Consider the following 24592-nt stretch of genomic DNA (forward strand, 5'->3'; position numbering starts at 1 on the left):
TTGATTTCTGTAGGCTGAATCTGCTGAAGAAGGATTTAGGAAGAATTTGAGTGAAGGAGGGAGGGAGGCTGCAGCTCGGGCTGCTGTTACGTCATGTGCAAATCTGGTACTGTTTAACTTCCTGGTTTTGCAGATTGCAAATTCAGTGAGGGTGGGATAGAAGAAACGAGACTGATTGGCTGTTTCAGATTGGGGGGGAAAGGAGGGGCCCGCCAGGGGTTTAGCAACATCTGGAAAACTCTCTCTTTCTCTCCGTTGTGCCTGAAAGATCAAAGCAGCATGTCTTTTATTAAAGTGGACGAGAATTCCCATTTCCCCATTCAAAACCTGCCCTACGGAATCTTTTCCACGCCAGACGAGGTAAGCAAACACTACTTTTTTACTTCGAGTTCATCTCTCTTGTTGTCCTGTGTCTCTTGATCCCCAATGTGTCATAGGAGTCCAATTCAGGTACTTTGCCTTGGGAAATTGCAACACCGCCAAATAAAACGATCAAGGGAGGTCGTCATCAACCCTGCTGTTGTTTTTAAGGGAACATGCTTGGGAAAATGATCTTTAAAAACCCTTCAGACAGATACCAATTTCCAAAACTTTGTTGGGGTGTGGTGGTCGCAGCTAAATAATAATTGGAAGAGTCCCACACATGTTAATTGGTTGAGAATGTCGAATGTCAAGTCTAGATGTAGAAGTAAGGAAACATTTTCTGACAGGGCAATTAATGGAATAGCTTGCTTCCTGGGGTTATGGATGCTCCATCAGTGGAGATTTTGTGTTGAATTTATATTTACCGACAAAGAAATAAAGGGAGACTTCTTGTTGTTAGTTGCAAAGTCGTGTTCAACCCATTGCAACCCCATGGATAACGTTCCTGCAGGCCGTCCTGTCCTCTACCATCTTCTGGAGTCCATTTAAGCTCCTGACGACTGCTTCAGTGACTCCATCCAGCCACCTCCTTCTCTGCTGTCCCCTTCTATTGCCCACAATGTTTCCCACCATTAGGCTCTAGGTATAAGAAAACACCAATAGCAGAATGGGTATGTATATGTGGTAAAGGAGAAGTTGAAGATATCTCACATGTTTTATTGTACTGTGAGTTATACAGAGTTTATGGGTCATAGTACACTGCTCAAAAAAATAATGGGAACACAAAAATAAGACATCCTAGATCTGAATAAATGAAATATTCTTATTAAATACTTTGTTCATTACATAGTTGAATGTGCTGGCAACACAATCACACAAAAATTATCAATGGAAATCAAATTTAGCAATCCATGGAGGTCTGGATTTGGAGTTATACTCTAAAGTTGAAAAAAACACTACAGGCTGATCCAACTTTGATGTAATGTCCTTAAAACAAGTCAAAATGAGGCTCAGTAGTGTGTGTGGCATCCACATGCCTGTATAACCTCCCTACAATGCCTGGGTGTGCTCCTGATAAGGTGGCAGATGGTCTCCTGAGGGATCTCCTCCCACACCTGGACTAAAGCATCCCCCAACTCCTGGACAGTCTGTAGTGCAATGTGGCATTGGTGAATGGAGCGAGACATGATGTCCCAGATGTGCTCAATTGGACTCAGATCTGGGGAACGGGCGGGCTAGTCCATAGCATCAATGCCTTCGTCTTGCAGGAACTGCTGACACACTCCAGCCACATGAGGTCTAGCATTGTCTTGCATTAGGAGGAACCCAGGGCCAACCGCACCAGCATATGGTCTCACAAGGGGTCTGAGGATCTCATCTCGGTACCTAATGGCAGTCAGGCTACCTCTGGCGAGCACATGGAGGGCTGTGCGGCCCCCTAAAGAAATGCCACCCCACACCATTACTGACCCACTGCCAAACCAGTCATGCTGGAGGATGTTGCAGGCAGCAGAACGTTCTCCATGGCATCTCCAGACCCTGTCATGTCTGTCACATGTGCTCAGTGTGAACCTGCTTTCATCTGTGAAGAGCACAGGGTGTCAGTGGCGAATTTGCCAATCTTGGTGTTCTCTGGCAAACGCCAAACGTCCTGCACGGTGTTGGGCTGTAAGCACAACCCCCACCTGTGGACGTCGGGCCCTCATACCGCCCTCATGGAGTCTGTTTCTGACCGTTTGAGCAGCCACGTTCACATTTTGTGGTTTCCCACCATTAGGCTCTAGGTATAAGAAAACACCAATAGCAGAATGGGTATGTATATGTGGTAAAGGAGAAGTTGAAGATATCTCACATGTTTTATTGTACTGTGAGTTATACAGAGTTTATGGGTCATAGTACACTGCTCAAAAAAATAATGGGAACACAAAAATAAGACATCCTAGATCTGAATAAATGAAATATTCTTATTAAATACTTTGTTCATTACATAGTTGAATGTGCTGGCAACACAATCACACAAAAATTATCAATGGAAATCAAATTTAGCAATCCATGGAGGTCTGGATTTGGAGTTATACTCTAAAGTTGAAAAAAACACTACAGGCTGATCCAACTTTGATGTAATGTCCTTAAAACAAGTCAAAATGAGGCTCAGTAGTGTGTGTGGCATCCACATGCCTGTATAACCTCCCTACAATGCCTGGGTGTGCTCCTGATAAGGTGGCAGATGGTCTCCTGAGGGATCTCCTCCCACACCTGGATTAAAGCATCCCACAACTCCTGGACAGTCTGTAGTGCAATGTGGCATTGGTGAATGGAGCGAGACATGATGTCCCAGATGTGCTCAATTGGACTCAGATCTGGGGAACGGCGGGCTAGTCCATAGCATCAATGCCTTCGTCTTGCAGGAACTGCTGACACACTCCAGCCACATGAGGTCTAGCATTGTCTTGCATTAGGAGGAACCCACGGCCAACCGCACCAGCATATGGTCTCACAAGGGGTCTGAGGATCTCATCTCGGTACCTAATGGCAGTCAGGCTACCTCTGGCGAGCACATGGAGGGCTGTGCGGCCCCCTAAAGAAATGCCACCCCACACCATTACTGACCCACTGCCAAACCAGTCATGCTGGAGGATGTTGCAGGCAGCAGAACGTTCTCCATGGCATCTCCAGACCCTGTCATGTCTGTCACATGTGCTCAGTGTGAACCTGCTTTCATCTGTGAAGAGCACAGGGCGTCAGTGGCGAATTTGCCAATCTTGGTGTTCTCTGGCAAATGCCAAACGTCCTGCACGGTGTTGGGCTGTAAGCACAACCCCCACCTGTGGACGTCGGGCCCTCATACCGCCCTCATGGAGTCTGTTTCTGACCGTTTGAGCAGCCACGTTCACATTTGTGGTTTGCTGGAGGTCATTTTGCAGGGCTCTGGCAGTGCTCCTCCTGTCCCTCCTTGCACAAAGGTGGAGGTAGCGGTTCTGATGCTGGGTTGTTGCCCTCCTACGGCCTCCTCCACGTCTTCTGATGTACTGGCCTGTCTCCTGGTAACGCCTCCATGCTCTGGACACTACGCTGACAGACACAGCAAACCTTCTTGCCACAGCTCACATTGATGTGCTATCCTGGATGAGCTGCACTACCTGAGCCACTTGTGTGGGTTGTAGACTCCGTCTCATGCTACCACTAGAGTGAAAGCACCGCCAGCATTCAAAAGTGACCAAACCATCAGCCAGAAAGCATAGGAACTGAGAAGTGGTCTGTGGTCACCACCTGCAGAGCCACTCCTTTATTGGGGATGTCTTGCTAACTGCCTATGCTTTCCACCTGTTGTCTATTCCATTTGCACAACAGTATGTGAAATTGATTGTCAATCAGTGTTGCTACCTAAGTGGACAGTTTGATTTCACAGAAGTGTGATTGACTTACATTGTGAGTTACATTGTGTTGTTTAAATGTTCCCTTTATTTTTTTGAGCAGTGTATATTCTCCCCTTACTAGAGAGATTGCCAGGGAGGGCAGACAATTTTTATGTAGACTTTCTCCTCCAGGATTCAAACCCAGCTATTACGCGTGCAGTGGCAAAATTCTGTGTTGCTGCAATGTCTACTAGAAAAAAAAATGGTTACAGAATTATAGCTGTCAATTTTTGGAGATAGAACAATCTTTGGAAAATGATATTTACACACATACTTATTGGCTCTCCACTCATATAAACCAGGGAGTGCCCCTAACTGTTTGAAAACATGTATTTTCTTAACAGATGTTTTTATCCACTATTTGTCACGCCCGAAATTGTCATAAGTGTAGCCATTTTAGTTTGTCTTAGTAAACATTCTTTTTCTTAGTTTCCCTGTGGTAGTCATGGGGGGAGTTGGGGGCTTGACTCACTCCTAAAGTGGGAGAAGTGGAGATAAAGAGAGCGTTATGGCTAGGTATCTTCTTTCCCGTGGGAAATGAGCTGTCCGGGCTTGGGGCCCTGGAGGTGGAGATTTATAACATCAAGCAACGTTGTAATACTTTTATTGGAGAAGGTGAATTATGGGGGGGTGTTTTTAACTTCTAATATTGTGGGGTAATTTTGGGTTGATCCGGAATTACCATGGACTTTGCCAATTTGATGTTTTCCTAAATAAAAGAAATCTTTTTGAAGATGGACTTTGTTATTTTTCTTTTGATATGGATTTCATTACTTGGAAACCTGACACTATTAATGTATTATAATGTGTCAATATTTTTTATACATATTGTAAATAGTGATGTCTATTGCTTGGTCTATGACCGTAATAAAGTTCTATTCTATTCTATTCTATTCTATTCTATTCTATTCTATTCTATTCTATTCTATTCTATTCTATTCTATTCTATTCCCAACAGTAGGCTCTTCTCCAGTGAGTCCTTCCTTCTCATTAGGTAGCCAAAGGGAGACTAGTATAGATCTATTTCATGTTATTTAGCTCTCGTCAGCTAGCCATACCCTTTCTGGGATTTGAACCCAGGCTACTTACGGAAGCAGTATGCTCCGTCCCATGTTTGGGTAGACCAGGTTGCCCTGATAGTCCGCTCTCACCGAAAAAACACTCGATCACTGGAGGTTTTTCAGAAAGAGACCGGACACCATTTGGCTGGGATGGTATAAGTCTCCTGCCTTGAGCAGGGGGTTGGACTAGAAGACCTCTGAGATCCCTTCCAGCCCTATCATTCTATGACTCTAGAGTCATAGAGAGTTTTTCATAAAGCTGTGCTCCGTTCTCTCTTCCTTGCAGTCACTCCCCCTTCCCCTGCATCCAAAGCCTCCATTGATCGTTTCCAGCCATGATATTTCTGCAGAGAGTTGACTTTTTTCCACCTTCCCTTAACTGGTTTCTAAGCTTGGCAAACTTGATCATAAAATCCAGGAAGTCCTTGACTTACAATGGTTCACTTAGTGACTGTTCAAAGTTACAACAGCACTGAAGAAAAGTTTGCAAGTAGAGACCTAAAAGACTCGCTGTCATGAGGACAGATCTGGCCCACCAGTCTTTTGACTGGGGTCCCAAATATGACAACAGAACTGTTATGCCCCTGTCGGAGTCTGAATCCAAGGAGGAAGATGAACAGCTGACAGGGAGTGGGGGTGTGGCTCCATTGGCTGTGGAGGAAACTGGGGAAGGGCAAAGTCTGGCTGTGTAGAGCAGGAAAGAGGTAGAACAAGGGAAATGGAATTCGGAGGAAGATCCAGGCCCATCCCTCTTCATCCTAGGCACACAGGGAGGAACAGAGAAGAGAGCAACGTGGGTTCTGTGGCTTACGGAGGAGGAAAGGGCCCTGATTCCCTTCATTAGCCACAGATGGGAAGAGAGTTTAAAAGAGCTGCATGCTGAGTGCGGCAGCTTCTGAGAGCAAACATGAGTTTATCTTGTGTTGCCTTTGTGCCACGCCCCGGGTCATCACAAGAAGAAGCATGTCCATGGTACCCAACTGGTAGGGGCAACCTTGGAAAACATGGATCATGTGTTAAAAGCACATCTTGCTTCTAATCTCTACTCCTCAAGTTACAACAGTTCATTTAGTGACTTTTTGAAGTTACAACAGCATTGAAAACAGTGGCTTATGACCATTTTTCACACTTAGGACCGTTGTAGCATCCCCAAGGTCACATGATTTACATTCGGATGCTTGGCAACTGGTTCCTATTTAGGATTGTTGCAGTGTCATGTGATCAAATTTTGCAACCTTCTGGCAACCCAAGTCAACGGTGAAGACATTGCTTAATGACTGTGTTACTCATTTAACAGAGAACTCAGAGCCAATCCTCTGCTGTTTCAGGAGAACCCTAATAGGGAGAAGATTTGTGTCAATATTAACTCTATGATTCTGCTCTGACAGTAACAACTGGCCAGCCATAAAGTCCTAAAGTGAGGGGCTAACAGGGGAAAATTTTAGTTTCTTGGAGGTAGCGCCAGAGCCATTGAATTCTACCCTGCAAGTTATACATTAACTTTCTTGTTTACCAAAGTTAACAGAGGGACAAGCATTCAAGGGATGAGATTTTTTTAAAAAAATTAAAAAGTTTTATGCTCTCCAACCCCAATTCTCTCTTTCTGTATTAATTTTTGATGGGGTTCATCTGCAGAGGCACAGAATGAGATTTTCCATGCCCTTCTCCTCCCCTTCTCCGACAATTCACTTTTGGGGAGCTGTGGATAATCAAGATTACTTTGGTAGGTCCGAATAGCAGCTGAGAAACTTCTGCTTCTCATATATATTTCTCTCTCTTGCAGCCCAGACACAGGATTGGAGTAGCCATTGGTGATCAGGTGCTGGATCTCAGTGCTGTTAAACATCTGTTTGATGGACCTGTCCTTTCAAAGCAACACCATGTCTTTGAGCAGGTAACAAAACTTTGTCTTCAGTCAAATTTAAGTACTGATGGGTTTCTTAGCTATTTAAAGACTCACTGGTATGTTGCTTCTTCTTGAAAACCATAGTAGTTGAAACACGGTGGTTAGCTACTCAGCTAGTTACATTTTGGTACCAGGGTTAATTTTGAAGATAAATAGAATACCTGCAGATGTGGGCTGTTCATCTCTTTGCAGGGGTCTCCAACCTTGGCAACTTTAAGACTTGTGGACTTCAACTCCCAGAATTCCTCAGCCAGCAAAGCAAAGCATAAGTGCACCAATGTGCCTACTGTCCCTGTCCTATTGTTTCTTTTATTTTTCTTATATGTATCCATGTATTCATAACTATGTTTTTACTTATACCTATTATCTTGTAAGCAATTGACAAACCAACTAAAATAAAAAGCTGGCTGAGGAATACTGGGAGTTGAAGTCCACAAGTTTTAAATTTGCTAAGGTTGGAGACCTCCATTTTAGAGGTTTTAACAAAGAGGGTTGGCACCTCTTGAGAATGGATTAATGGATCTTCCTGCATAGTGCAGAAGATCAGGCAAGTTGCTTGCCATTTTTTTTAATTCTATAATCCTTTGATTCCATGAGTGAGTTCAAATTTCATGTCAGCCCTTCTGGTCAAGGTGTTGTCCGGGAATCTGGAAGATAATGTTCATAATCTGGAGGATGTTTGCATTGGAGAGAGTTGAGTAAAATGTAAATAGGCAGTGGTGCACTTCTATCTGTTTAGATTCTGGACTTGGCAATCTTGGGTAATACCCTTAAAAAAACCTACAGTGCTTATGAAATAAGTCAGTGAAATGGCTGGTTGGCCCTTCAGGGTCAAGGTTCTTCATCTTCATTCATCTTGAAGCCACTGCTCTAAAGACCTAACCCCATCACCAAGTCCATCTTTGACTCCAAGGAAGAAAGGAGCACCAGTGAGTGTGATAATTTCAGAGTATTTCTCAACAAGCTAGAATGGAAGGCTGTATTTCTTAGAATACAGTCTTCCACTCTAGCTTGTTGAGAAAAACCTGACATTATCATGATCACTGTTGCTCCCACAAGCTTCAATTCCATGGGTTCATTGTACAAAAGCTAATGAAGACTTTCCAAAAGAATTCCAGTGACTCAGTGATGGGATTAATTTTTTTTTTAACTACCGATTCTGTGGGCATGGCTTGGTGGGCGTGGCAGGGGAAGGATACTGCAAAATCCCCATTCCCTCCCCACCCCACTAACCTGCTTTCCAGCTCTGTTCTCCTGGGCAGGGCAACCAAAGAAGACCCAGCCGATCAGCTGGGGCTCAATGGGAGGTAGAGAATAGATGGGGTCGGGGCCAGTCAGAGGTGGTATTGCCGGTTGCCCAAACTACTCAAAATTTCCACTACCGGTTCTCCAGAACTGGTCAGAACCTGCTGAATGCCACCTCTGCAGTGACTGCTCTTTATAGTGAAACCAAACATTAAATTTTGGTATCCTTTTCTCCTGCCCATGCAGGTACAGAGCTCCGAGTCACTCTCTTTTGAGTGGGGCAGACAGTTTTCTTCTATCTTTTGTTCTAAAGACTGTCTGATGCAGTATCAGGTTCTTGAGAGAACTGACTGAGATGAAGACTCAGAGCCTTCCCCAAAGAGTCTTTAACCTACATTCTTCATGCATGACTAGCAAAGTGGCCCACTATGGTTTTCCATTAGTGTTGGGGTGGACAAATGGCTTCCAGGTTGCACATCATGGAATTGGGATCTCTTAGTGGCTTGCTGTCCATACCCTATATAAGAGTCCTGGAAAGACCTGATTTCTCTCCTTTTACCTTTGTTGCAGTCGACTCTCAACGCTTTCATGGCATTGGGCTGGGAAGCTTGGACTGAGGCCAGATCATGGCTGCAAAAGATTCTCTCTGACAAAGAGCCAACTCTCAGAGATAACTCAGAGTTACGCAAAAGGTACTTGAATACAAAACTAGTGTGTAAATCTAGTGTTGTGTATATGTGAGTGATGTACGAGTTAGTGGGAGTGCAGTGATAATGGTTTCCAAAATGTCAGAATCAAAGAGCAAAATTATAAAAAAATTATAAAAAAAAATTATTTAAAAAAAATAGCTAACAAAATTGTTTGCTAGCTAGAATGTGTCCTTAAACAGCAATTCCTCGAATAAGGGTAACAGTCTCATCCACCGTTCTATTGACCTATTGACTATTGACTTTTGCCATTAACCAATCCACTTCATTCCTGACTACGTGTAAAGAGTAAGTAAGATTACCCTGATGGAGGTATGCAGCTTCTATATGCTAGGCACATTATTAGCAAATTTGCAAGGTTGATGTCAACTTTACTGAGTAGACCAGACCAGGAAATCAACTCCACAAGTGGGCTTAAACTGCTTTTATTGAGATTGACTATTATAACAGATTCTGTCATGCCCCTGTTGGAGACTGACTCTGAGGGAGTGGAAGTATGGCTCCGGAGGTTGTGGAGGAAGCTGGGGAAGGGCACAGGCCGGCTGGGCAGTCAGAGGAGGACCCAGGCCCATCCCCTCTCCATCCTAAGGCACTCAGGGAGGAGAGGATAAGGGAGAAACATGAATGGCATGGTCTACAGGGGAGGAAAGGGCCTTGATCCCCTTCATGGGCTGCAGTTGTGAGAACTGTTTAAAAGGACAGACTGTGCATGAGCCAGTGCTGGAAACAAAGCATGAAAATATTTCTAGTCTGTCCGTTCTTACCTGAGTTTGGCATCCTTCCCAGTGTATATTCCGATATCTTTGGACGTCTTCAAGCCCTTATCTTGCCTGGTTCCCTTAATTTCTTCAGTGTGGTTTGTGTTGTTTTTGTATCCCACCCTGGGTCATCACAGAATCTTCCAAATTTGATTTTATTGTGCCTTCTTCCCCCTTCTTATACTCCACTGAATTAAGGAAGCATCTGCCTAAGTCACTTTTTAGTGGTATCATACAGTTCTTCTGGACTACAATATAAAAAGCAAAAACATCTGGTAAGATCAGGAATAAAAAATAGGCCATACATATATTGTTACCTATCACTATATAGTTTAAGCACTATATTGCAACAAATGAGTGAGATTTGGAAATGTGAACATTAACTAGTAATTTATGGAGTCATTGGTGCCCTCTGAGCTAGATTTTCTTGCAATGTTTTCTTACCCAACTAGGTAACATTATCAGTGCTAGAAGGAAGTAGGGTTTGCCTTCTAGCATTAGTGTTGTTACGTAGTTGGGTAACATCTGCAAGAAAACACCAAGGACCCCACAATTCAACCCTGAGCTACAAATGTCCTTTTCTCTTGGAAGAAGTGATTTATACTTTAAAAGCCAAGGAAACTTTGGGGACATTCAGCCTGTTAATCCTTGCATTGGTGGTAGAGAGTGAAAGGCATTTCAGAAGAGTTGTTTCTTGAAGATAAAATGTTTGTCCTGCTTCCTTTCCTTTCCTCCTAGAGCATTTATACCTCAAGTGTCTGCAATAATGCATCTTCCTTCTGAAATTGGTAAGTTTAACAGATTAACAGGTTTGGAAGGGACCCTGTAGGTCATCTAGTCCACCACCACCTCGCCCAAGCAGGAGACCCTACACCATTTCTGACAAAAAAAAATTGAATGTAGAGCCTCTCTATAGTTTGTTAGGGACATAGGAGCAAAGTGACCAGATTCTGAAATCTGCCATTCAAACTCCTTTAATAAAAGAAAGGGTAAACTATTTTCCTGTGCATAAAAGAAGGCTTGAACCTAGTCTTATTTTTGTGGGTTTAAAGTTTGGCTTGCAGGAAAACTACTGGAGTGTTGTGTCCAGTAATGGAGATCTGCTTCTCAGATCTGACTTGATAAGACCAGTGTCAGCCTTGGAAGCCATATTTTACTTGGAAGCTTCAAGGCTGCCACATTTAGTGCCCGGGAATTTGGGAGGGGTGATTTCATAGTGAGATAGAAGATTAGACTCAACAACATCCTTTCTCAGAGAGTCAAGGACATGTTGCCCTGCACCTGGAGGGGAGTGTCTGGAGGAATGTCTCCAGTTGGGACGAAGATTTGATTGGGCCATGTGATGGAGTGATGGGTGCAGGGGATAGATCTTTGATTTCTCTTTTGGGAAGGGAAAACTCAGAACTCTCAGATTCGGGTTTTCCCAGATGTGTCAATATGACAACTCTAATAAAGTTGAACTTTGAGAAGATGCTTGTCTTGGAGTTTATTGGCTTGGCGTAGGTTGGTTGGAACACTGACAACCAGGTTTGAAGGGGGCAAAGATGGTGGGCCTTCTTGCATGGCTTTTACAGTCAGTAACATCAATCAAACAGAAGAGAATTGGGGTGGGCGGGGAGAGGGCTTGGACATGGATGCAAACATAAACACAAATATAAGAATACGCAAGAGGTTCCATTGAAGAACACCAGAGGGCAGTAGAAGAATTGTGTTTATCAAAAGTTCCTTTAAAAGCAAACACCTCAACTTACAACCGCAGTGGAGCCCAAAGTTTCTGTTAAGTGAGACATTTGTTACGGGAGTTTTGCACACACACACACCCTCATTTTATAACTTTCCTTGCCACAGTTGTTAAGTGAATCAGTGCAGTTGATAAGTGAGTAACCTGGTTGTTAAGTGAATCTGGCTCCCCCGCATGGACTTTGCTTGTCAGAAGGTCACAAAAGGGGATCCCAAGACCCCAGGGACACGGTTACGAGTCATTTTTTTCAGTGCTGTTGTACCTTTGAATGGTCACTAAATGAACTTTTGCAAGTCGAGGACTATCTGTGCATGCTGGTCATTGGAGAAGGGGAAAAAATTCCAAATTTATTTTAAGAGACTGATTGATTGATTAACCAGTACCTGCCTGTCCGCATCTGGAAATCTCATAGGATTTCTACAACCTTTTGTGGAATCTATCTATCTATCATCATCAACCTACCTACTCTATTAACATGTACCTACCTATAGCTAGCTAGTTGTCTGTCTGTCTGTCTTTCTATCATCACCTACCTACCTACCTATCTCTATCAACTGTCTACCTATTATCAGGTACCTACCTACATCTATCTATCTACCTACCTACCTATCATCATCATCATCATCATCATCATCATCTACCTACCCACTTACTTTATTAACATGTACCTACCTACAGCTAGCTAGCTGTCTGTCAGTCTATCTTTCTATGTATCTATGTATCTATCTATCTATCTATCTATCTATCTATCTATCTATCTATCTATCTATCTATCTATCTATCTATCTATCTATCTATCATCTCTACCTACCTACCTATCTCCATCATATATCTACCTATTATCATGCACCTACCTACCTACATCTATCTATCTATCAATAATAATAATCATCATCATCATCTACCTACCTACCTATCTCTATCATCTATCTACCTACCATCATGTACCTACATCTATCTATCTATCTATCTATCTATCTATCGATCATCTACCTACCTACCTATCTCTATCATCTATCCACCTATTATCATGTACCTACCTACATCGATCTATCATCATCTACCTACCTACCTAATCTATTAACATGTACCTACCTACAGCTAGTTAGCTGTCTGTCTGTCTATCTGTCTGTCTATCTGTTTATATTCATTCATTCATTCTTTCTTTCTTTCTTTCTTTCTTTCTTTCTCCTTCTAGGAGATTACACAGATTTCTACTCTTCCTGGCAACATGCGACAAACGTCGGAATGATGTTTAGAGGGAAGGAGAATGCTCTGATGCCTAACTGGTCAGTAACTGTCTTTCTTTCTCTGAACAAGAAGATACGCGGGACCTGATTTATTGTATTGATTTGGATGAATATCTACTGTCATTTATGGTCTGCATTCTAAGTGCTGTATTTTAAAGGGGGTTGACCTTTGGTTGTGGCCAGAAGAGGCTTGATGTAATTGTAATTCAGACTTAATGAAATGGAGGCTGAATTATTGTTCAGAAAATGTTGGTTGGGTAGCAATTTGCGGTCCAATTTGTGGGCACAAAAATAAATCAATGAATGAATGAATAAATAAAATTGGGGATCAAATTTTAAGTTTTTGTGGTCCGCAAATTGTGCAGCTTGATCTGGTTATCTATCACAGGATCCAATAGTTATCTATCGGTCGAGGTAGTTAGTTTGTATGTTGCCTCCTTCATGGTTATGGAGTGACTCAAAACAAAATCCTTTAAGAAGCATCCCAGAAAACATTGAAAGCGACAGAGCCTATAAAATCTTCAGCGCTGTTCCATAATCCGGATGTTTCCTTTAAACTGCAGTCCGCATTGAATTTGGAAGGGCAATAAAGAGGGCCATTGTCAGGTGGGGAGGAAATTATTCCAAGAATTGGTTTTATGTACAACCTTGCTTGCTGCAGTTTGTCTGGGTTCCAAGCAGTGGTGGGATTCAAATTTTTTGACTACCGGTTCTGTGGGCGTGGCTTGGTGGGTGTGGCAGGGGAAAGGTTACTGCAAAATCCCCATTCCCTCCCCACCCCACTAACCTGGTTTCCAGCTCTGTTCTCTTGTGCAGCGCAACAAAAGGAGACCCAGCCGATCAGCTGGGACTCAATAGGAGGCAGAGAATAGATGGGGGCAGGGCCAGTCAGAGGTGGCATTTGCCGGTTCTCCGAACTACTCAAAATTTCCGCTACTGGTTCTCCAGAACTGGTCAGAACCTGCTGAATACCACCTCTGGTTCCAATTAATACTTCCATAGCAAACAAAACTCCGAGGCAGGTAGATTCCTCAAAGAATCATCACTTGAGACTTTCAAGAATAGATTGCATTCCCATCTGTCAGAAATGGTGAAGGGTCTCCTGCTTCGGCAGGGGGTTGGACTAGATGACCTACAAGGTCCCTTCCAACTCTGATTATCTGTTATCTGTTATTGGAGATATCATACTGGCACAACCTGGTAAAAACCAACTCTGAAAGTTCCAGTGGTTTTCACCTAATTAGAAGTAAAAGTTTTTCCCCTTTCCCAAACAATCAGTCACATGGTCCAATCAGGGTGCCGTCTAGTTGCCTGGTAACTTCACTCCTCCTCTCTCTGGCTACCTGTGGGAATGTCCTTGGTTCCCAGGAGAAAGTATTTTGTTTTGGCCCAGCTATTTCTGTTCCCCCTCTCCCACATCCCTCAGCTTTCAATGTGACAACACTGAAGCTTCAAAATAGCTTCAGCCAGGCCAGCTTCAGGGTTGACACAATTGTTAAGTGAATCATTGCAGTTATTAAGTTGATAACATGATTGTTAAGTGAATCTGGATTCCTCATTGACTTTGCTTGTCAGAAGGTCTTAAAAGGGGAATCTTATGACACTGGGATCCTGCAATTGTCATAAATATGAGTCAGTTGCCAAAGCATCCAATTTTTGACCATGGGGAGGCAACAAGGGTCGTAAGTGTGAAACATGGTCATAAGTCACTTTTTTCAGGGCCGCCATAGCTTCGAATGGTTACTAAACACACTGTTGTAATTTGAGGACTAAGTATATACCTCCAGAGATTAGAAGTGAGGTGTGCTTTTAACGCATGAGACATGTTTTCCAAGGTTGCACCTACCAGTTGGGTACCATGGACGTGCTTCCTCCGTTGTCATATCTGGGACACCAATCACAAGACCAGTGGGCCAAATGTGTCCTAATGACAGTGAGTCTTTCACGTCTCTACTTGCAAATTTATGTATTTTTATTCTTGCTTTAATGAAAAAACCTCACATTTATGAATTCTGTTTGAATTGCAGGTAAAAGTCCGCTTGTTGCTGCTTCCAAACGTTTGGACATTGAATTGGAAATGGTGAGGTTGTATTTTCTTACAGGTTCTTCTTTCGTTACCACTCTCTACATCGCCTTTTGCCTTTTAAAAAGAAAAATGAAACACATTTTTGTCGGTACCTTTCAGTTAATGCATGCACACACACACACATGTACATATGGCTACAACTTGATCTAAATTAACCAAAGCAATAAGAACATTTTGTAAACACGGCAATTTAACGCAGCAGGAGAACAAAAGACCTCCACCCAGGAGCAAAATAAAATGATATAGTCATTTCTGGATCCTCCATTGTATAATTTGCAATGGAGTGTAGAGGTGTGAGGCAGTGGTGGGATTCAAAATTTTTTACTACCAGCTCCGTGGGTGTGGCATGGTGGATGTGGTGTGGCTTGGTGGGTGTGGCTTGGGTGTGGCAGGGGAAGGATACTGTGAAATCCCCATTCCCTCCCCACCCCACTAACAAAAGAAGACCCAGCCGATTTCCTCTACCGGTTCTCCAAACTACTCAAAATTTCTGCTACCGGTTCTCCAGAACTGGTCAGAACCTTGCTGAATACCACCTCTGGTGTGGGAAACAGAAAAAGGGATCTCAGAAATGCCAGGATCTGGATAATTGATAATTGATTTCTGCAGCTGACTAGGCAGGGATTACAGAAAAGATGCATAATACACATAATGTTGCTTCTTCATTCCATTCTTATCTGCTGAGATTTCTGATTGAGAATTCTCAAGAGCCTGTAGAGACTCTCAGTCATCCAGGTCATGGTTATCCCAAAGGTGCTTTTTCAGGAAGCAACTGGACTTCCTTTTTTTCTTTGAAGACGTTTCACTTCTCATCCAAGAAGCTTTTTCAGCTCTGATAGGATAAGGGGAAATGGAAGGATTTATATTCCTTGCAGACAACTGATCGTTTGCATCCTTTTTGAGGGTCATTGAGGCCACTTGGAGGTTTATCTTTGTCCTCGGGATCACCTGAGTGGTGCTCCTGGTTTCTGTAGTCTGCAATTTCCCCTCCTCTAGAAATCCATTCCTGCTCCCACACCATTCCAAAGGTGTTCATCCCAAATTGTATAGCTAAAAGTCTTTTTATCCCTTATGTTTCTTGTGCGATGTCTATCCTGGAAATACAGAGGCAGACAGCGTATGAAATATGTTTTTATAGGGAAACTGCATCAATGCATCCATCTGATCCAACTGAATCCTTGGTTTATCTGTATCCTCAGGATTTCCAGAGGAAAAATTGCAGACTACAGGAACCATTTGCACTGTTCATGTTCTGTATTAACATACTTCAAATACTAACTTCTGATTGGTCCACACAAACTGTATCGTGATTGGTCCACTGAGCGGCAGTGATTGGTCCGCTACGAATCAACCGCGATGGGCCGAGCTGATCACGGGAGATTCAAGGACCCGTCATTGGCTGGCAAGCCGCGAGCAATCCCTATATAAAGGACTGCCACGGCTCCAAGATCTTGTACGGATCTTAACATAAAATAAAGAGCTTGAAGTACACTAGTCTCACGTCTCTTTTGTACCCGATCTAACAGTTCAAGTGTCCCGAGGACACAGAAAAACCTCCAAGTGGCCTCAACAACCCTCTAAAAGAATGCAAATGACCAGCTGTGTGCAATGAATATACATCCTTCTATTCCCTCACTATCCAGTCAGAGCCGAAGAAGCTTCTTGGATGAGAAGCTAAACGTCTTCAAAGAAGAAAAAAAACAAGAAAGTCCAATTGCCTCCTGAAAAAAACACCTTTGGGACAATTCTCAAGAGCCCTTCTCTTTTATCTCCAGGTCAGTTGTCTGACCATATGCTTTCGATATACTTTTCTGATATGCCTGACAAAGTTTCCTTCTACCTTTTCCAGGCATTTTTTGTAGGGCCTGGAAACAAGCTTGGAGTACCCATCCCCATTGGTGAAGCTCACAAACACATCTTTGGAATGGTGCTCATGAATGACTGGAGTGGTAATGCACCATTAATCTTATTCCTTTGATGGTAGATCTTAGGCCAACGTAAGGCAGATTTTACAAGATTTGCTCTAGATTTGACTGAGAACCATCCAGATTTGGCTGGAAGCTGTGCAACTACATCAGTGTATAAATAAAAAAAAAGAACAAAGTAAAGCAAAAGATCCAACTTTTATAACTGACGGGTGGATGTAAAAGTTACTGTAGATAAAAGTTTCTTTGACATCTTCTCTTTCCTTAAAAAAATATAGTATCTTATTTTTAAAAAATCTTCTGAAACAGAGAATATAATAGGTACCAGGAAAGGTATCTAGGGACCCAATGCTTATACCTGTGTGAAGAGTTAATTAATAATTGTCTGGGAACTTCCAGTAACATTTTAAAAGCTTAGGATACTGAGACATTCAGTTTTGGTGTTATGGAACTGCTGTGTATAATTGTCATTCACCATATTCAGTTTAATACCGAGCTATTATTTTGACTGAGGACTTTTAGATAATGCTTGGTTTTTTTAAATGATGGTCTATCTAGCAATCATGTAGATAGATAGAACTTAGTGTCTTCTAATAGCTAACAGAATAGCAGAGTTGAAAGGGAACTTGGAGGTCTTCTAGTCCAACCCCCTGCTCAGACAGGAGACCCTATATCCGTGATGGCGAACCTATGGCACGTGTGCCACAGGTGGCATGCAGAGCCATTTGTGCCAGCATGCGAGCCGCATGCAAACTTACCTCACTGCGCATGCGCGTGCCTCACAACTGATTTTCAGCTGGTTTGAGGCCTTTTTCGGCCTCCCAGAGGCTTGAAAAAAGCCTCTGCAGGCTTTGCAGGATGAATAATAGGCCCGTTTTGTCACTTCCTGTAATACCGGAAGTGACAAAATGGACCTATTATTCAGCCTGCAAAGCCTGCAGAGGCTTTTTTCAAGCCTCTGGGAGGCCAAAAAAGGCCTCAAACTGGCCAAAAATCAGCTGTGAGGCACAGTGCATGTAAGGGGGCAGTGGTGGGGGGATTGCGCATGCATGCGCTGGGGTGCTGGCATGCGAGCGCGTGCACGCAAGAGTGCACACAATTTTTGGCCCAGGAGCCCAAAAAGGTTAGCCACCCCTATATCATGTCAGAAAAATGGCTATCTCTTCTTAAAAATCTCCAGATTGGAGCACCCACAACTTCTGAAGGTATGTTGTTCCACTGATTAACCAAATCTATGCCCTCAGAAGCAAGGATTTCTAGATTAATGTAACCTATTTCTAGGGATCTATGCAGAGAGTTAGAAATCTTCAAACATGTGTAACATTATGTTCTGCTCTCCATGTGAATCTATGTTCCTTGTTCTTTTTCTGATGTGATGGGGTTATGGAACTCAGAACTCAATTGCTCACAAACAGATTAGAGTTTTTAGACACAATTGTGATGTGGATACGATTTCATCCTGAAGGTTTTTCTGCTTTTTTCTCCTTCTTTAGCTCGTGACATTCAGAAGTGGGAGTATGTCCCCCTAGGTCCTTTCCTGGGCAAGAGTTTTGGCACCACTATCTCTCCATGGGTTGTCACAATGGAAGCTCTGATGCCTTTTGCACTGCCAAATCCTATCCAGGTTGGTAGAAAGTGTAAACACAGGACACTGCACTCTGAACTTAAAGTAGTCAAGATACCAGACCCTACCACTTTTGGGAGATATTGTCTCCCCAAAATTCAGTTTAGTTTCAATTATACTAACCCAAAATGTGTTCATACATATACATATGCACAGTACAATGTTTCAATATTCCATAATCATTTTAAGATTGAAACTATTAACATGTAACTAATACTTTATATTAGTAATTATATGTGTAAGCAGTGGCTCAGTGGCTAAGACAGAAGGTCGGCAGTTCAGCGGTTCGAATCCCTAGCACCACATTATGGAGTGAGCTCTCGTTCCTTGTCCCAGCTTCTGCCAACCCAGCAGTTCGAAAGCATGAAAAAATGCAAGTAGAAAAATAGGAACCACTTTGGTGGGAAGGTCACAGCGTTCCATGCGCCTTTGGGGTTTAGTCATGAAAGCCACATGACCATAGAGACGTCTTCGGACAGCGCTGGCTCTTCAGCTTTGTAACAGAGATGAACACCTTAGAGCTAGAAATGACTAGTATGTATGTGCGAGGGGAACCTTCACCTTAATACTTTGTATATGAGTTGCACCATTTCTTTTTCTTTCTCTAATGTTATTCTTAACCTTATTTGGAAAGCTAAATAATACTATGCTTGAAATATTGACATCCTAAATTACAACTAATACTGACAAACCTGTAATTGGTGCTCTGCTTTCAGCGTCTTAAGCTTTTTAAACATAGAATGCTAATTATCTATAATTGTTTTATCATCAGACAAAGAATCAGGACCACCTGTTATGTTTTAGTTAAGCTGATTTATTGCTCATGTAAAGAATCTAGTTAACAATCAGCACTCATTGGCATTAGATAAGAGCAACTGGAATTCAAGAGGGCCTGGAGTTGGATCCCTTTGCTGGAATGTAATGATTCCAGGCTGATTTCTCTCTTGACTCCACTCCAGACTCTGCCTATCCTTCTCCTACATTTACACAAACATCACTTCACTGAAACAATATCATGTATCAAGAGTTACAATAATATAAAAATAAAAGGGAAAAAGGTGCTTGGTTGGTTTCTCCTTCCGAGTGTTGCATGAACCATAAATTATTAGAAGTCTATTAGAGAGAATCATCTTCTTTTAATGATCCCATAATCCCTTGTGGGGTGGAGTCGAGTAACCAATGTGGAGTTTTGTTCAGCAGATATATTCTCATTGTGCCCAGAAAGAGAAACATTTGCCTCGAACTCACAGCCTCCTGATTATGAGGCGAGAACTCCACCTCTAGGCCACCGCACCACACTTGCTGTTAGAGAGAATGATATTTCTTATATTCTTTCAAGGACCCCAAGCCCCTGCCTTACCTTTGTGATGACCAGCCGTATACTTTTGACATAAACCTCTTCGTTGCTATAAAAGGTATGTATGTTGTGGATCCAAGTCAGTTTATAACTTGGGGTGCTCCAAAGGAGCAAATCCATGAGACCCAAGATAATGACATGAAAACATGTCTTGAACCTATGTACTTGATCTCAGAGATCAGGATTCTTGCTTGGAACTACCTCCACCCTGTTACTACCTAGATATATGCCAGCCCTTTGATGTAGTTCAAAGAAATAGCACAAACCATCATCACTAACACGACTTTTATTGTAGGGTCACAATAATAGAATCTTGCAAGACTGAAAATGTTTCTCCCCTCCTTTCCTTTTACTTCCTAGAGAACTAGGGAGGGTCTCTCCTGAAGTGCTTCCTGTGCCCCCTTTCCTTCTATGCGCTGAGCTTCCTTTTGTATGACGGTTATCTAGTCTCAGTGAAGGAGAATATTATAGCACAGGATTGAAATGAGGGGTCCTTGGTGCTCTCTGAGCTTGGTTATTTTCTTTCGACATTTCATTACCCAACTAGGTAGCATCTAGTCTAGTCTATGTCCCTTCCTCCCAGGACAAGAAGCAATGGATGGAAACTAATCAAGGAGAGATCCAACCTAGAACGAGGGAGAAATTTCCTGGCAGTTAGACCTTGTCTTCCCAGTTAATCCCCACGTACAATTACAATATTTTAGGTGTTGTGTGAATTTTAGATGGAATTCATCAGTAGGGGGTGCCCTGTATGTATGAAAAGAAGAACACCTTGCAGATATAATTAATTTGTGCTTACGCAGATTAAAATTCCCTGGTGCGTGTGCTTCATCATGTTCAAAAGATAGGGTGAGCACTGTTGTGGTTTGTCGGCAGCCTGTGCAGATGGCAGTGGAATCAGACAGTGGGGAAGAACGGGGACAGGTTCGGGAGTCTGGAGAGGACTCGGATGAGTGTCTTACATCTGATGGAGAGATGGGGCCAGGACCATCTGGGAGTGGGGTGCTGACTCTGGAGCCTCTGGAGCCTCCGGAGCAGCAAGGCAGAGGAACAAGGGGAGCCTATTCCCAGTGTGCGTGTGCACAGAGCTGCTAGAAGTCAAGAGCAGCTGAAACAAAAGAGGCGACTCGGGAGTAAGGCTGGGAGGTGATTGCACCTTCCATAAGGTATAAAGGAAGAGCAATGATGGAGAAACCTTTGCAGGAAGTCATTCGTTCGGTTCAGATTAATCCTTGAAGCTCTGTGTGGACTTTGTACTTCAGTTGGTTTTTTTTATAGTTAATTTGGCACTTCTGTTGTTGTTGGCACTTCACAGGAGAGAAAGGTGGGTGCTTATCTTGAAGGACTGTTTGGGACTCATTACAGGCTGGGAATGAAAATAATTCCCGGCGTTGCAATAAAACAAGAATTGTTTTTAAAATAAGCATGTGCTTAATTACGGTCTTGGTCAGAACAGGCACAGACTTTCTTTACTATCCTTAATAATAATATTTGCTTGCTTTTAGGAGAGGGTATGAGCAAGCCGGGAAATATTTGTAGGTCAAACTTTAAGGTAAGAGAAAAAGTTATTCTAATCTAATGTCTCATATAACTTATGGAAAACTGATATGTGTTCATTTGTCTATATGGCTATCATTCTCCTTCTTGATACATAGCATATGTACTGGACCATGAAACAGCAGCTAACTCACCACACCGTTAATGGTTGCAACCTCAGACCAGGCGATCTTTTGGCCTCTGGAACTATTAGTGGGCCAGTAAGTACTGAACTGATTGTACGGTTATCAAAATATTTGCATTAAACTTTTAAACCTGCAGTGAGGAATCTAATCGCACTAGAGCCCCAGATTTTAAAACTATTCCAAAATGCATTCCAACAGATCCTTTATAATCTCCAGATTCATTAGATCCTTTATAATCTCCAGATTGGGGCATAGCAGAACTTGGGAATTGCAGCTTTCAGCATTAGGAATTGGGTTGTCTTTTGCTCCATCGAAGCATGGTAGAGAAAGGGAGAAAGTGCCAGCAGGACTGCATTCCTTGTTATGACTATAGTTGTACATCAAGGCCTTAGATAGTGGTATATCAAGGAAAGATGGTACCATGGGACATGTAGTTCTCTATTTCCAGTACCCCCAGTTGCAGTATATGTGTAGGAACAGCCATTGCTGTAGATCCTGCTATATGCTTTATCAAGATTGGGTTCTTGATAATTCTTCACTTTCTGCTGTGAAAAAAATAACATAAAATATGGAAGATAGAAAAAGTGGTAGGCTACCAGGAAAAGTAGAGTTTAGATATAGCTTAATTAGAATTCTTCTTAGCAGTTTTATTCTATCATGATTCTGAGATTATATATGCTTTAGCTAAAAATAACAACACCAAGATCTCCAGGCTCTCTCATCTTCCAGATAATAAAATATTAAGTTATGGTGAAGGATTGACAGCAGTTTCTTTCTTCAAATCCCAGAGTGGCCTTAATTTCTGCAAAACAGAGGCCAGGCCAATAGTTACATAGTCCATTGATGCTCAGTTTTCTTGTTTTGATTTCTGCTTTTGAAGGAACCTAAGAATTTTGGCTCCATGTTGGAACTGTCCTGGAATGGGACAAAAAGTATCGATCTTGGGCATGGTCAATCCCGAACATTTCTGCAGGATGGAGATGAGGTCATTATGACAGGTAAGCAGATGTAAACAGCTGTGCATTTCTAATCTGGGCTGGATTGGAGAAGGTCTGGAAGGGAAGAAACATCTGGATGGGAAGACAAAAGCTGATATGAAAGCTTAGGAATTGTTTATTCATTGACATTGGGGACAGGATGCTAATTCATGGGAACTCTGGAGCATGTCCCTGAGATATTTGGGGAATTGAGATTTTAACAGGGGCCTCAACCTGGATATGGATTGGATCAGTGGTGGGATTCAATTTTTTTTACTACTGGTTCTGTGGGCGTGGCATTGCTTAGTGGGTGTGGCTTGGTGGGCGTGGCTTGGTGGGTGTGGCAGGGAAAGGTTACTGCAAAATCTCTATTCCCTCCCCACCCCCCTAACCTGCTTTCCAGCTCCATTCTCTTGTGCAGGGCAACCAAAGAAGACCCAGCCGATCAACTGGGACTCAATAGGAGGCGGAGAATAGATGGGAGTGAGGCCAGTCAGAGGTAGCATTTGCCGGTTCTCCAAACTACTCAAAATTTCCGCTACCAGTTCTCCAGAACTGGTCAGAACCTGCTGAATATCACCTCTGGATTGGATATGTTTTCATGTTGCAAGATCAAATCTGAGTCAATTACCGGGATTTACACTTTCGAGCTTTTGTACTTGTTCTGAAGCCCATCCTCAGGGAACTTCTATCTACTGGAATGTGTACTTTGGGCTATTCTGTGAGTTGTATTTATGTGGTGCCTTCCTATTAGTTGATTGGTGTATTGATGTCTGGTGCTTGGCTATTGTTTCCTTGGCCTTCCAAGCCCTCGGTCTCTAAGTATCTGATCAGCTGATAGTAAATCAGTATTCCTGTTCAAGGGACCCGTTTCCCAGGCTTCAATCATTAACAGATATGTTTAACAAATTAACAGAGTTGGAAGGGACCTTGTAGGTCATCTAGTCCAACCCCCTGCCCAAGCAGGAGACAGTACACCATTTCAAATGGCAGTCCAATTTCTTCTTGAAAGAAGAATGAAGTTCCCACAATTATTCATTCCAATAGAGAGAGATACACTGAGGATTGGATCCAGCACGAGTCCAAAAGCTTGGAAGACAAAACTTCTGGTCCCAGTGAGGGACCCAAATTCGATCTTGCAACATTATCCTGGGACACATATATTTGGCTTTATTCGTGTTTTCATGTTGTTTGCTGTCCAGGATCTCATTGGATTGATGGTTGACCCTGTAAATAAATATTCATACATTTTGTCCTCTGGAAATATTGATTCTGGTTGCAGCTTGGAGTGGACTTGTTCTCTCTCAAAGGCATTGTTGACACATTGAGTAAAAGGCTGAGCTGGATTGCAATTTTTCTTGTCATTCAGATATATAATATAGTTGCAGGGATTGGGGGAAAACCATGTTTGATTTGTTCCACATGCTTACGCTTTTTTGATCTTGTTCTCTAGTGAAACAATCTTAGCTATTCATTGCTAAGTAACCTGATCCCAAATAAGTGCAGCCAAAGCATAATCTTCTATACTCAAGACAGATCAAAGCAATTTTGGGAAATTCAGGATTTTACCAATATAATAATACTAATCATCTTTCAGATGGAGGAATATCCCCCCCAAAAAAACATCTGGTTTGTGGCCACAGAATGGGTTGGTTGAGATGGGAGGAAGGGAAAGGCATGTAAAAGAGAGAATGTAATGGAGTATATCAGAAAAGGACAATTTTAAAATTGGCTAACAATTTGTGATATGATTCTTTCTTTTCTTTCAGGGTACTGTCAGGGAAAAGGTCACCGTATTGGTTTTGGTGAATGTTCTGGAAAAATCCTTCCTGCCAGAATAATCTAAAATGTCCATGTCCATGTCCTTGAACAAAACATACAAAATGGAGACGTTTCGAGATATTTCTACCCTTGTTTGACATAAAGAAACATAAATGTCAGTTACAGTTCTCTCTCTCTCTCTCTCTCTTTTTAGTCAATGTTTTTAACAAACACTTTTTTGGCACTTACAGATTTCTGATTTCCTGATATTTTCTTGGCAAATATATTTTTGGAATGCAAGTAATTGTGTTCCAAAGGTGTTTTTTCAAAAGGCAACTGGACTTTCATAGTTTTTCCTTGAAGATGTTTCACTTCTCATCCAATTGAAGAAGCTTCTTGGATGAGCAGTGAAACATCTTCAGGAAAAAACAAAGAAAGTCTGGTTGCCTTTTGAAAAAGCCCTTTTGGGACAACCTGGATGACTGAAAATTTCAATAGGTAACAGCAATTGTGCATTATGTTCTCAGTGTTGCATTTCACTTAGGTCTCGTTTTGTAACTTTATTTCTAAAAAATTCTATCGACATACTGTACATGGGCAGATGTGAATTCATCTTTAGCCATGTAAGCTAGCTAAAAAAATTAAGTATTGAATAGTTCTATAAAGCATTACATTATTTTTCTATTCTTGTCCCCAACGCCTTAGCCCACATCCAGATATAAACCAGTCAATT

At 42.3% G+C, this 24592-nt stretch overlaps 1 protein-coding gene across 1 annotated transcript; it reads left to right on the forward strand.

Annotated features, from left to right (window-relative positions):
• The first annotated feature begins 248 nt into the window (after positions 1 to 248).
• Positions 249 to 24047, forward strand: FAH (fumarylacetoacetate hydrolase). Its single transcript, XM_026677047.2, has 14 exons — positions 249 to 360; positions 6624 to 6734; positions 8562 to 8683; positions 10195 to 10244; positions 12396 to 12486; positions 14283 to 14380; positions 14475 to 14527; positions 16383 to 16482; positions 17952 to 18082; positions 19422 to 19497; positions 20945 to 20991; positions 21095 to 21196; positions 22002 to 22119; positions 23868 to 24047. The coding sequence occupies exons 1-14, from the start codon at positions 280 to 282 to the stop codon at positions 23942 to 23944; spliced, it is 1257 nt and encodes a 418-aa protein (XP_026532832.1). The 5' UTR covers positions 249 to 279; the 3' UTR covers positions 23945 to 24047.
• The last annotated feature ends 545 nt before the right edge of the window (positions 24048 to 24592 follow it).

This window comes from Notechis scutatus, chromosome 11 (genome assembly GCF_049901735.1).
Source record: "Notechis scutatus isolate UNSWTSFEM ecotype Mainland chromosome 11, rNotScu1.2, whole genome shotgun sequence".
NCBI classification, from domain to species: domain Eukaryota; kingdom Metazoa; phylum Chordata; class Lepidosauria; order Squamata; family Elapidae; genus Notechis; species Notechis scutatus.

Bases quoted from the DNA above. Each gene is read 5' to 3' on its own strand.
- FAH (XM_026677047.2), top strand. From the start codon at position 280: ATGTCTTTTATTAAAGTGGACGAGAATTCCCATTTCCCCATTCAAAAC. The intron at 6,735-8,561 runs GTAACAAAACTT...CCTTTGTTGCAG, and splicing joins AACACCATGTCTTTGAGCAG to TCGACTCTCAACGCTTTCAT. The intron at 8,684-10,194 runs GTACTTGAATAC...CTTTCCTCCTAG, and splicing joins AACTCAGAGTTACGCAAAAG to AGCATTTATACCTCAAGTGT.